The sequence below is a fragment of the Podarcis melisellensis genome, assembly GCF_964234715.1.
Source record: "Podarcis melisellensis genome assembly, chromosome: 2".
NCBI lineage: Eukaryota > Metazoa > Chordata > Lepidosauria > Squamata > Lacertidae > Podarcis > Podarcis melisellensis.
In genome coordinates this window covers 7033603-7047524 of record NC_138529.1, presented here as the reverse complement: position 1 = coordinate 7047524, position 13922 = coordinate 7033603, and the positions used below count along the sequence as shown (strand labels likewise).

General features: G+C 47.6%; 1 protein-coding gene across 8 annotated transcripts in view; it reads right to left on the bottom strand.

Moving 5' to 3' along the window:
- Window positions 1–13922, bottom strand: part of FMNL3 (formin like 3) — a 110274-nt gene that overhangs the window by 29236 nt on the left and 67116 nt on the right. For 7 of the 8 annotated variants that reach the window (XR_014165701.1, XM_081900714.1, XM_081900713.1 and 4 more), the window contains exons 5-10: window positions 12337–12420; window positions 9991–10143; window positions 7493–7601; window positions 6900–6976; window positions 2493–2586; window positions 1176–1250 (exon numbers count right to left, since the gene is read on the bottom strand). Coding sequence is in view for 7 of the 8 variants with exons in the window: in XM_081900714.1 (XP_081756840.1) it covers window positions 1176–1250; window positions 2493–2586; window positions 6900–6976; window positions 7493–7601; window positions 9991–10143; window positions 12337–12420 (592 nt within the window). In the remaining variant the exon portion in view is untranslated. The remainder of the gene's footprint in view (window positions 1–1175; window positions 1251–2492; window positions 2587–6899; window positions 6977–7492; window positions 7602–9990; window positions 10144–12336; window positions 12421–13922) is intronic. The other variant, XM_081900719.1, reaches the window with a different exon arrangement.

Below are 13922 nucleotides of genomic sequence, written 5' to 3'. Positions count from 1 at the left end.
TGGAAAGTAGTGGGAGGAGAGAGAGGTGGGAAAATATTGTTTAAAAAGGTGTAGTCATAGGTGTATCAGTGTATTCAAATCTGAATTATCAAATTGTGTTACAGTGGTGCCTCGCAAGACGAAATTAATTCGTTCCGCAAGTCTTTTCGTCTTGCAAGTTTTTCGTCTTGCGAAGCACGGTTTCCCATAGGAATGCATTAAAAATCAATTAATGCGTTTCTATGGAAACCGCCTTCAGACCAGGTCCGGGGACAGTCTGTCCCCCGACCTCTTCTGAAGGCTGGCGGGGGGCAAAAGTCTTTGCTCCCCCCTGCCTGCCTTCCCGGGAGAGCGGAAAACGCAGTGCTGCCTTCCCGCTCTCCCGGAAAGGCAGGCAGGGGGGCCGCCCGCCTTCGGAAGAGGTCCAGGACCTCTTCCGAAGGCGGGCGGGGGGCAAAAGTCTTTGCTCCCCCCAGCTGCCTTCAAAAGCCGTCCGGGATAGCGGGAAGCGCTTCCCTGCTATCCCGGACCGCTTTTAAAATGCTGGCGGTGGGGAGCAAAGCCTTTCGCCCCCGCCGGCCTTCCTGGACCTCTTCTGAAGTCCGGAGGGGGGGGGAAGGCTTTGCTCCCCACCGCCAGCATTTAAAAGAGGTCCCCGGAGATTTCCCTATGGGCTTTCGTCTTGCGAAGCAAGCCCATAGGGAAAATCGTCTAGCGAAGCGTCGCAAAAAACGAAAAACCCTTTCGTCTTGCGGGTTTTTCGTCTTGCGAGGCATTCGTCTTGCGGGGCACCACTGTATTATTGTTATTAAGGTTTTTGTTGTATGTGTCTTTTGTGGTTGGTGTTTGTATCAAAAAAACGATTAAATAGTTTTTTTTTAAAAAAAGAGCATTGGTCCATCTATTATCCACAGTAGGGGTGGTGAAGCTACTGACGGCTCTGTCCGGATATCAGAACTCTTCTTGGTCCACACTCTGTTGGCCACATTCCCCACTGGCCTGAGTGTTTATGCCTGGCTGGAATGTGTCCTTGCCCACAGCACGGTCAGTGACAGCATGTATATAATCTTGCATTTAAGAGACACTGTATATACCGCAACCTGTCCTTCGCATCAGATTGTGGGAGCTGCTGGCATAAACAGAAAAGTGACTCGCGCTTTTATGCAACTCAGGGCACCAGGGCTTTTGCTCCTTACCATGAAGTCAATATTGCTGTCCTCGTTGCGGAAATACTCCATCAGCTTCTCAAAGCGGTGCTGCTCTTTGCAAACCTGAGAAGCAGAGAACACAGCAGGGTCTTAAGGGTGCTTTAGTACTGGCGAGCCAGCCAAATACAGACTGTTCCCGGTATGCAGTCTTTGTAGACTTCTCCATAAGTACCCCTTCACGTAGCTATTCATCCCTTCTACCAGATTCGCATGCACATTCCGATATTCTCAAGCACATTCCTGTATTCATTCCTTTACCCAGCCACACATAAGCAGCCCGGGCAGGAGGAACAAGCAGCTCTGCTTGAATCCCTCGGCAGAGAGAGAATTGGCTCCTTCTCCTTCTACCCTGCATATGCAGGCTCCACCTCTTTTTAAATTTTAATTTTGGATTTAGAATTCCCTGCCTTTGATGGATGTTTCAAGGGGGCAAACAGCAGAATAAAACAATTAATAATGCTAATAATAATCATTTAAGAGAGAGCAGGATCCATTAAGACAAAATACACAAAAAAGTGGGGAGGAGAAGATGCCACAAAAAGGCAGATCAGATGATATTAAAAGCCTAAGCAAACAGGACAGGCTTTGCTTGGCACTTAAAAGACGGTGCCAGGCTCACACACGTAGGGAAGGAACTCCATAATGTGGGTGAGGAGGCCTGGTGTCCACCTGTCTAACCTCAGACACTGAGGGTGTCGAGAGAAGAGCCTTCAATCAACTTCCCCTCGAATGAAAGGCTACAGGGCTTTATGCCATCCAAAAATAGGACTGGTGGGCTTTCAAGCGCAGTTATGGTGTGGAGTGGAGCTACCTGTGTAGAGGCCCACTCCTGAGCTCAGGAAGGCAGAGGTAAACAGGTACCAAGGTGTGCTGGTATTGTAGCTTGCTCCTAAGTGGCACTAACACATGGGCTCTGATTTGGGATCAAAGGTTGGCCAATGCTACTCTATCCATTTATGCTACACAACTTTTCCTCCACCTCCCTCCCTCAACTTGCGTATCTATCTTTCCATTTGTCCTTGTGCGCACAACTTTTTACTTAATTGTCCCCACTCACACGCACACCCCTCTAGCCGTTCATTGCCATGTTCCTGCATCTATTTCCCTCATCTTGCCTTCCCTTCCTCTTCCAAGTTTCATGTCTCTCCCAGGTATGGGGAACCTGTGCTGTTCTGGTGTTTCTGCGACTCCAACTCCCATCAGCCCCAGCTATCATGGCCAATGATCAGGGCTGATGGGAGCTCAAGAATAACTGCAGGTTCCCCGTTGCTGATTTCCCCCAGGGTGCTGTGGGTTAGTCCTCACCTCCTTGAAATTCTCAAAAGCAGCCAAAATGATCTCATGGCCGCCACGCACCAGACAAACAGCTGCCAGCAGTTCTAACACCAGGGCTTTTGTCCTGGAGAGAAAAGAGAGAAGCAAGGATGTGCCACCAACCAGAAAGAAAAGCAATGTCATTTTGCTGGTGACGCAGAATATATCCCACAATGATAACAGCATCCTTCAGATGCAATTGTTGCAGAGGCATGCAGCAGGGGCAGCCAGTGTAGTGACCACCAGGGGTCGTTGGACTACAACTCCCATCATCTCCAACCACAGGCCATGCTGGCTGGGGCTGGTGGGAACTGAAGTCCAAGAACACCCGCAGGGTACCAAACTGGCTACCCCTATCACTCAAAGTTGAGGCTTTCCTGTCAGGGGGCCATGCTTCCAACAAGCCGCTGTCTATTCCAGTTTTGCAACACAGGTGTAGGTTTTGTGATCAGCAGGTGTCCCTGACTGTTCAGCTTTGCCCCTGCTCCTAGTGCAGTTTGATCATTTCTGGTTTCCAGCTGAACACATCCATTGGTGCGGCAACTAATGCTGGGTAAAACAGAGGGTTCCCCTCTAGGGATAAAGGGGCAGAGTGACTCCACATATATCTGGCATCATGGGCAGAGCCAAGATTTATTTTACGGGGAGCAGGCTTTATGTCAGGGGGGCAGAACCGAGTTATCTGTGATGCAATTGGTCAGTCAGTTAAGTATTTTACGCCCATGTCTGGCATGATCCTGCCACTTTAACAGCAGCTTGTTTTTCTTTGTATCTCTCACCTTACCAATTAAAGGGCAGCTTGCAGAACTTTATCTGAACAACAGTGTACAGTGGTACCTCGGGTTACATACACTTCAGGTTACATACACTTCAGGTTACAGACTCCGCTAACCCAGAAATAGTACTTCAGGTTAAGAATTTTGCTTCAGGATGAGAACAGAAATCATGCTCCGGCGGCGCGGTGGCAGCAGGAGGCCCCACTAGCTAAAGTGGTGCTTCAGGTTAAGAACAGTTTCAAGTTAAGAATGGACCTCCAGAACGAATTAAGTACTTAACCCGAGGTACCACTGTATCTGGTTTGCTCCTTAGGCCCCACTGCCTTCTTGGTTAAGCAGTGTTTCCCACTGGTTTTCATGCAAACTATACCTGCTGAAATTCCATCTTCTACACAATTATTAAAAGGTGCAGTTATTAAAAGGTACCTTCTCTCTCACTTTGCCCAGGTGGGTGACACTGGCTGGCTTTGATTTGCCCAGATGTAATGAGGAATGGCCATTACTTTGCACACAGAAGGCGCCAAGTTCAATCCCTGGTGTCTTCTGGTAGGACTGAGGAAAGACTCCTGCCCGAAACCTGCCAGCCAGTGTCAGCAGTACTGAGCTAGATGCACCAATGTTCTGATTTGGCATAAGCCACTTTCTGTCGTAAAAAAAACCCTGGTGTCTCTTCTAATTTCTGGAGAGCTGAGATGGCGTAGTGGTATACAAAAATGCGTTGTATTCAGGGGAAATTGTTCGCAAAAGTGTGCATGTTTGGCAAAATTGCATGCAAACGTGTACATAGGGGGGGAAATGCACACTAAAATCCTGATGAAGTATTGTGAAGGCTTTAAAAAACAGCCCAAGTCTCCTTGGCTGCTATCAAATACAGAACACTGGGCAAGATTGGTCATTAGACTGAGAACCAGCAGGGAGTTTCCTAACCGAGATGCGTTTTCAAATGCTGAATTAATATTGTTAGGGCAAGGGGAGGCAATAAAAAAAGTGCAAACTTATAACGTCTATGCAAGAAGAAGAAATATTGTATATAAATTACATTTTGCAGTTCATATTGTAAACATTACTTTGCAGAGCATACCAAAAGACCCCCAGGGACATGGTTCACTCATGAGCTTGCTTCCCTCTGTATAAATGCCCATTCATCATATAGTGCCAGGACTGGATATGTGATAAGCCAACACAAGATGTAAACCAGCAACTTTGCAATGGAAGGCCTGGAAACCGCAGATGATCAATGCACTTTATATCAACAACATGGCCCAGACAGTTTTTCTGGCTGTGCACAGAGATTTCGGTTAGGCCAAACAATATGAGGAAACAGGAGAAAGTTGTCCAAGTCCACATCTGTTCTGCAAATTAAAACCTGCTCGAAATCAGTTTCACTAGCTGGAGGCAGGCCATTGTTTCGGTTTGTTTTTCAGAGCCGATGGCTGTTTGAAGGAGGGATGGCTGCTAATAGCGTGTGAACTCATCCCATTTCCATGTTGGCTAAACAGGTTTTGCAGGGTTTCGTGAAGTGTTTCAAAAAACTGCAAATCTTGTTTGACGAGAGGCAATATATGGAGGGATCCATGGTATCATACAAACACGCACACACCACGGACCCCTCCAGACATCCTTTTTATCGTGCATCTGTTAAGATTTGTGCTCATGATAGTCTTGGGGCAGTTATACACGATCCTGTTTTCAATACTGTTTGTGCCAGCTGTCAGGGAACTTCCATCGGCTCAGAGGCGAGAGGGGAAAAGCCGGATGGATTACAGAGAGCCCCCAAAGATGGTGGGAAGCAGCACCTCCTCAGCGGAGGAGAGTAACCACGCCTCCAGCGGAGAGGAGCTGCAGGGCTCAGGGGAGGCGAGGCAGTGCCAGGACACCTTGCCTGAGCAAAGTGGGGAGGAGAGAGGTCCTCTGTTACCCACGCCCTCCTTGCGCAGTAGGCTTCTGCGCAGAGAGGGGAAGTGCAGACTGGGCGTCAAGAAACTACTCTGCTGGGGAAGGTTTAAGGACCGCCCACTCTCAGATTCTGCCAGTGAATGAGGGAGCCACGGAATAGTGGCGCTCTGCATGGTGAAGGTTTTTTTTGGCACCAATAACAAGGCTTTACAGCCAACCAGGAGGGATTTGCCTGATTGCTCTCGAGCAACCCAATTGGTACCCTTATACCAGCAAACGTTTAAGGGTGGCTCTGCTGCTTCCTTTCCAATCAGTGCATGTCCCCTAATTTCCTGCTGAAATCCTGTAACATTTCATAACACAAATGTTCTCTTTCTTAGAGGACCCCCACTTTTGTCGCACTGCAGTGTAAGAGTGTGGGGCAATAACACTGGGGAAGCATCAGAGGACATCTAAAAAGGTGGAATGATGTGTGGATGATCCACTACAGTGGTGCCTTGCAAGACGAAATTAATCCGTTCCGTGAGGCTCTTCGTATACCGTTTTTTTCGTCTTGCAAAGCAAGCCCATTGACAGCTTAGCGGATTAGCGCTATTAGCGGTTTAGTGGCTTTTAGCGGCTTATCAGCTTAGCGGATCAGCTGATAAGCGGCTTAGCTGCTTAGAAAAAGGGGGGAAGGGAAAAACCCCCGCAGGAACTCGCAAGACATTTTCGTCTTGCGAAGCAAGCCCATAGGGAAATTCGTTTTGCGAAGCGCCTCCAAAACGGAAAACCCTTTCGCCTAGCGGGTTTTCCGTCTTACAAGGCGTTCGTCTTGCAGGGCACCACTGTATAAATCTAGCCCTGGTGCACTAGTACTGCATCAATCACATGCAACAACAAATATCAATCTGTCTGGAGGGCCTCATGGAATGTGATGGTTCACTCAAGCCACTTTCAGCTCACTTAAGAACAAGTGTCTGTCTCCAGCTGTCAGGGACCAGAAGGACGCTGACTCGTGTGCGCCAGGGGAAGGGATCTGTGGGAGAGCAGTGATTTGTGGGGACCTCTACTTGCCAGGAGGCAAGAGGCAGAGGCAGCTTCTGTTGTCTCACCACCAAACCCCTGGCTCTGAGCCTTCTTCCCCTGTGAGTTTCCTTGGGGAGTTCCCCAGCTGGTGTTTCCCACCACTCCTCTGTGCCCAGCCAGTCCATGACAGCTTCAGAGCTGGAGGTTGGGGGCTTCCCCACCCGCTCCCACACCACTGTCTCCCAGAACGGGGGGGGGGGATCCATAAAAAGATGAAGGGGGAGTGGTTCCCTGTTGCTGCAGCTGCTCTGTAGAGCGCAGAACTGTGAACAGCAGCTTAGACGACAGACTGGTATGTGTAAGTATTCAGAGTCCTAGAAACTATTCTCAGCGTCCACTTTTGTCAATGAAGAGTTAACTATCTGCCGTGTGCTGGGGAGCACCTGTGACACCAGCTTTGACTTCTTTGTGAAGAGTTTTGAAGACAGCAGTTCTCTGTGGATGTGAAATTCTTAGTCCCATTACACAACTAAAACCCCTTACTGGTAGGAGAAGCCCAAGGGACAGCTGAAGAGACTTGACACTGGTTGTAAGGCAAGCAGGACCTGGCATTTTTAAACACACTAAGAGCCGAACAAAGGGAGCCACATTAGTCCACCTATAGAGGGTAAGTTATCCACGTTTCCACAGAGCGCACCTGAACACCCAGCCGCCTTACCTGGGGTTCTTATTGTTCAAGCTGAGGGCAATCTCATTGACAGCGTGAGGATGAGACATGACCAGATTGAATCCATACTGACATGCAAAAAGGGGAAGAAATGCATAGATGTATTAGGAGTAGAAAGAACCAGTGAAACCTCAGCGAAACTGTTGATTTAGCAGCCCAGGCACAGCCTGGAGTGGAGTCATTATATAGTGCAAATCATCTAGGAAACTGGCATTACTAAAAATAAATAAATGATGTGTTTTCAAAGGAATATCACACATCGCACAATAACAAAGGGGTTCATGCCTCCCTCCTGCCCCTCAAAAATGTTCTTTTGGCTCAGATTTATTTCACACACACACACGTCTTATGTGTCCAATCATCTGCACTTGTTTCCAACTCCCACAACCCATCCCAGGCCCTTTAGATAGAGCCAGGCTACAAATGTAAATAAATAAGTACAAGCACACATTTTGATTTATTTTACTCTGCTAGGGTAGAATTCAGTTTTCCCCACTCATGAAATGTTGGGTTTAGACTTGCAGCCCACAGGCATCCCTGATCCTAGCTAGAGGCAGGCAATAGAACGGTTCTGCCAGCATTACCTGGTAGTTCATAATGGCTCGCAAGCACAGGATGCAAACGTGGACGTCATCCTTCTGGCTAACCAGCCGTGAGTTCTTCAGGGCTTTCCTGCTGGGAAGGGTGGTGTATCTGGCAAAAAGAGAGTCCTACATTTAGCACACTCATACACACACACACAGAGAGAAAAAGCAGTGAGGCTCAAAAAAATGTTTGCCCCATGCCAGAGATGAGGTCACGGCCGCAGCTAAGAACAGGAAGGGAGAGCTGTAATTAGAACCACCAGCTTCTGTCAGAAGGTTTGCCCAAGATGTGGGTTTCTCGCTGGCAAAAGAAAGGCTGAATGGCTACCGCTCATTTGGAGTCTAAGATCAACTCAGGGGTTTTGCTAATCTTCTTAAAAGCTAAGTTCCAGGAGACCACCGTTGTCGGTTTTAGCTTTCAACACATGCACAAACACCCCTCAAGAGATAGGGCATTCAGCTTTTATTTGCTGAAACAAGGAGAAATTAAAGTCATGCTGCTTAAATATATATATATACAGTTCCCAAAAACCTGAAGCAAAAATATTGTAAATACACTGGGGATTTAAATGGGGGTTTCCAAAAGGAATAAAGAAGTTTCTTGTCAAAAATCTGGAATACTCTTTAGGTGTTTGAGACACAGAAAGAACACAAGGGCCGAAAAGCTCAATGATCAAGGAGGAAAAGTACCATATTTTCGCTCTATAAGACACACATTTTCCCCTCCAAAAATTAAGGGGAAATGTGTGTGCGTCTTATGGAGCGAATGCAAGCTCCTTGGCTTCAGCGATAGCAACACGAAGCCTCCGAAATGCAGTGGGAGCGCTCCCACTGCGCTCCGGAGGCTTCGCGTTGCTTTCGCTGAAGCCTGGAGAGAAAGAGGGATCAGTGCGCACTGACCCCTCTCGCTCTCCAGGCTTCAAAGATAGCTGCCTGAAGCATCCGGAGGCTTCGGGTTCCTTTCGCTGAAGGGTAGGTGCCCCTTCAGCTAAAGCGCAGCACCCCTTCAGCGAAGCGGGAGGAGAAATGGGAGGGGCTCTGTTTCTCCTGCCGCTTCGCTGAAGGGGCGCTGAGCAGAGAGGGATTTTCTTTTTCTTGTTCTCCCCCTCTAAAACAAGGTGCGTCCTATGATTGGGTGCGTCCTATAGAGCGAAAAATACGGTATGTTTGGCCTGATTTGAGCCTTTGGCTGAGTTTGGAGCTCAGCATATATATCTGCCATGTCTCTCCAGGACAGTATGGGGAGAAACTGATCCCTTCGCAGCCACGACTCTCATCCAAGATGGAGTTCCCACAGGTATTATGCCTAAACTAAAAATGTCTGAACTCAGGAGCTCCCAATTTTTAAAGTCATGAGTTGGAAAGGGAACCAGATGACCAAACTAAGAAAAGGAGTCCACCCAACCCATGGGTACCAACCCTGGAGTACCCTCTAAACTTGGTTTAATATTTCTTAGGCTAGAGGCAAAGAGTAGGAAATGATACAAAAAAAGCATTGTTTCAACGTGTTCTGTTTCTTATCTTGGTCAACAATGTTTTGCAGGATTTAGGTAAACACAAAAGCCTCCCAAATGAATGTATATACCACAAACAGCAATACTTCTTTCAAACCACCCATCACACTTTGAAGGAGAAAAATGATAATAATCTTTCAGCAGCCCTTGTTGCTCAATAGCTGCCTCAATGTGTAAACTGCTTTGAGGTTGTGGTTGGGTGCTCGTTTGTTTTTACAATCAAGTGGTATGTAATTTTTTATGAAACAAATAATAAACAAATACACCACAGAATTTCTCTGCTGGACCTGCAAGGATATCCAGCCACCTCAAAGTACCGAATGCCTACTATTATCAAGAATCATCAGGCTTACAGTTAAAATTGTCAGGAGCAATAGCCCTGCGAGGTAAAACTGTTTTTCTTTCCATTTTACAGATGGGAATCAGAGTCTGAGAGAGAAGGGGCTTTTCCAAAGTCAGCCAACGGACCTGTGACTAAGTTGGAGTTTGAACCATGTCCATTCCCAGGACAGGAACCTCCGGACAGCGAGGTACCAGGAGTCTTGGACCTTGCTCTTGGACCATCCGTCCACATTGGCCGCTTGGCCACCTGCTTGCCACCAGGCCACCAGCCCTGGGTGTGGACCGCAGGGGCCCCCTCTCTGTTCCCACACACATCTTCATGTACCGGGGAGTGTGCAGAGAATTCCTCACGCAGCAGCCCAGTGCAGAAATACTTACCCAGGTGACAAGGACAGAGAAAGAGAGAGAACAGGAGACCCAGCAAAGACAGGCAAACAGAGCATGGCAAAAGAGAAGGCCTGGAGCAGAGAGGAGACATGGCCAGCTACCGCCAGAGGAGCATCAGGGGGGAAGGATGGGAGTGGGGAGAAGAGATCAGCACACGGCATCCCCTGGAGGGCAGAAAGCAGGGAGGGGGTTTATTATTATTACAGAGCTCAGAAGGCTACACACCAGAAGGCGCAGCAGGGCAGAGGTACATACCGGAGGGCAGACTGGCGCGCAGAGCGAGCAAGGCTGTTGGCGTAGGGTGCAGACAGGGTGCTGGGGTGCTGCAGATCCTCTATGGACCTGCTCCAGGATTTCAGCTTTTCCAGCGCTCCATCCTCACCACTTTCCAGGCCCTCAAAATCAAACCTGGAGGGCAGAGAGGGATCACACACCATACCTATGCCCACAGACACCCCCCAGCCGTACACACACAGAGAGAGAGAGACGTTCGAGAACAAAAGCTGCGTAGAGCGCTCAAGCTCTGGATTCACGGGGGCTCCTCTCAACAGGCCACAAGCCCAGCAGCTTGGCATGCGACAAGGCATAGGCTCAAATCTCCCCCTGCGTAAGCAGGAACTGAGCACACAGAAAACCAGGTACAAGGCATATATATTTATATACATACACGCAAGCAGGCAGACAGACGTGTTTTTTAAGGCTGGGCCTGCCCTATGACAAATTCCCAAGCTAGCACTGTATCAGATGTGTGCTCACAGCATCCAGGCCAATCTGCACTGTGCTACAGGCTGGCTTTTCATTAGAAGTGACCACCTGGCAGTCAGGTGTCTACATTAGAGCGGGTGCTGCACACACCAGCTTGCTTCCTGGGAGCTACTAGAGCTGTGTCCACTGAATCCTGGAAAGAGTCACAGAAAGCATGAGACTCTGAATTTCAGGGTGGTGGGTTTGAGCCCCACGTTGGGCAAATCGATTCCTGCATTGCAGGGAGTGGGACTAGATGACCCTTGCGGTCCCCTCCATCTCTACAATACTACAATTACGATAGACCTCCAGAGCTGGTTGCTGCCAAAGCAATTCCCTTGTGAAAAGGGGAACTGGACGCTCAGCAGGGCACTGATTCACAAGTCGCTCCCATGCTGCTCTTTGCATCTCGGTGGAGAGTTTTAAAGCAACTACACTGGCCTCCTGGTCCATTTAAAAATCCCAGCTTGAAATACCGGCCTTAACCTTTACAGCACAGGTGGGGACCTTATGATTCAGGGGGCGAATGAGGTCCTCCAAATCTCTCTCTCCAGGTTACACATCTTCTCCAGCCATATCCTCCCTCTGTTTTGCACCCTCTTCTGGGTGTTTTTGACAGGCTGGGGGTGTGTGATGCCTCTAGCTTGCCTATATAGAGGCTAAAGCATGTGTGCAGAAACTAGCCTGCTGTACAGAGTCTCATTGCTCTGCTTACTTTTGCCTCTGGTGCCACCACTGGCATGTGGCCCTCAAAAGGTTGCCCAGAAGGAAATGTGGCCCTTGGCTTGAATGAGGTTCCCTGCCCTTGTTTTGCACCTCTAAATGGCTTGGGATCAAAGTGCCTTCAGGTGTCTCTATCCATGTGAGCCTTACTCAAACTGTAAGAATCTTCCTCGGGGCACTCAGAAGAGGTGGAGTGGGGGCCAACGGGAGGGCCTTTTCAGCAGTGCCCTGACTTCAGTGCCAGTGTGACCCCAACCATCTGCCACTTGAACTTGCCCAGAGACACTGATGCAAATTTGTCTCACTTCTTCTCGGAAAGGCCCCTGAACTGAGGTTTTCATAATATTTGAATTAGTTTTAGCATAACCAGTTCATCACTGAAAGGCCAGATGATTAATCAACTAGCAAGCAGAGTTATGCCCCTAACAAATACCCCAAGGTGATGACTATCACAAAAGTTGAAAAAGGGAAGCCAGGAAGCCATTGCAGAAGATGGTTGCCAGCTAAAGATGTTCCAGACTATATGTGATGAACAGATAACACTTGTGGGTTTTAAAGAGGCTCTGTGAAAGTATAAGGAATATTGTAAAAAAAGAAAATAAGATTGGGAGGGTATATTAAAAGGCAATATTAAAATTAGGAAATGTGTAAATAATAAAAACTAGAACGGATGATTGGCAGAGAAGCTGAAGGAAGTCCAAAAAGAAAAAAATGTGTGATAAATTTTGATATGGTTTTATAAATTTGTATTTGAAAATTAATAAAAATTATTTTTTTAAAAAAAAATATGTTCCAGATGGAAAATGTTTAATTCAACATTATTCTGCCTGCCTGGGACTCTGAATGAGAAATAGGCCCCAAGACTGATTTAAAAACAAAACCAAAAAACCAGATAGCTTATTATCCTTCTGGACCGATTTTGTCTAAAAATGTGTTTCATAAGAACATAATAAGAGCTTTTTTTGGATCAGGCCAGCAGTCCATCCAGCCAAGCATCCTGTTCTAACTCGGAGTCTATGGGAAGCTTGGAGGACTCTCCCCACTCACAATGCCTTCAAAGTCCCACTGCTTCCAATAGTGATACAAAGAGGCAGGAAGATTCTGGGGCACCTCAAAGGAAATGCAGACACTTACATCACCGCACACTGAGCAAAGGAGAGATAATCCACCAGCACATCCAGGCCTTTGTTTTCGTCATTGAGAAACTCGCGCACCCATCTGCAAAAGAAAAACCCAAAAATGGGGCTTTATTACCCAAGGGCAGCTCACGATGACTTGCAGAAGTTGACTTGTGATCCGTTATCCATCATACCATCATGTGATTTTCACTTAAATAGTTGCACTAGCAAAGATTACGTTATTGCCATGAGATTCCCCCTTCCTTCCACAGTACCACCCCCAAATCTGCTCTGGAGGGTTGGGGAGGGGGGGACCTGGAATGTATTTAGGGGGCATGGAGGGGAGGGGGAGAGCATTCTGTGCTCAGTCAGAAATGCTTGCGCTGATGGAACATTTTGGTTCATGCTACACTGAATACGACCCATTGATGGGTGGCTGAAGATGCTACTGTAGACACACTGGCTAATTAATTGCCATTGAATGTGTATTCATTTAAAAGCTGTCTCTAGATCACCCTCCAGTAAACTGAACAGGGCAGCGTACAAAGAAAATAAAACCATAAACATTATGAATATCACAATTAAAACACAGAATGCAGGACAGATCAAAATAGCAGCAACAAATCAGCATGCAAGTCACTAAACCCAGTGCACACTGCCTTACTTAGCCCCAAAGTAAACTCAGAACAAATCTGAAGGAAGATAATAAAAGAAAGGGGAAACTGAAAAGGAAAAGAGTTGAAAGGATGTGGTGGTAAAGACAGTGCAGAAGTGGTGAGGGTGGTCCAGGAAGAAAGGCTTTATGGAAGAAGTGGTTTTGTTTTTATTGTTGTTTTTAAGAAGCGATCCAAAAAGGCAAGCTTGGAGCTTGCATCAAGCTCATAAAGGCTAGAGACAGACAACACCTCCACCTCCAAAATAGTTTAAGATGGTGTCAAAGAAAAGTCTCTCTTTGTTGTGGATGCTTTCACCTGCTCTAATCAGGTTCTGCAGAAAGGGTGAGGGTTATGCTGTTTCTAAAACCTGAACAAACCTGTTTGGCCAGATTTGGTAGAGTGCCAAAAGACAGACAGTCAGACAGACAGACAGAACATGATGGGATGCAAGCAATGTCTCTCCCAGACTACTGCCTGCCTCCAAGCCTTAAACACAGTTGAGGCTACGAGACACAAGACATCAACAGCTCCCTCACTCTGTATAACACAGATCAAGTTCAGCTCATTTACAGAATTGTGTTCATTCAGTCTGGGGGCCCTGTGGCTTTGCAAGAGGGACAGACTGGAGGGGGTTCAAAGGAGACAGATGAACATGATAAAATTCAGAAGGAAGCCAGCCATGGCCCACCCAATGTGTGCTGTGGGGAGATTGCAGAATCCCCAGCTGCCGATAAATAAAGCAACTGGCAGGGCGTTATCTTTTGATGCTGGGCAGGGAGGGTTTCGCTCAGGGCCCTGCAGTCCCTTTGACATTCGCTGGGGATGTCCCTCTCCATCCTTCTCGCTCTGGTGCAAGTTGTGAAGGAACATGAAGGTATGAATATGATGCCACTCTGCATCAAGGGATCGGACTGAACCAGGTGGAGTATGAAATAAAGGAATACAG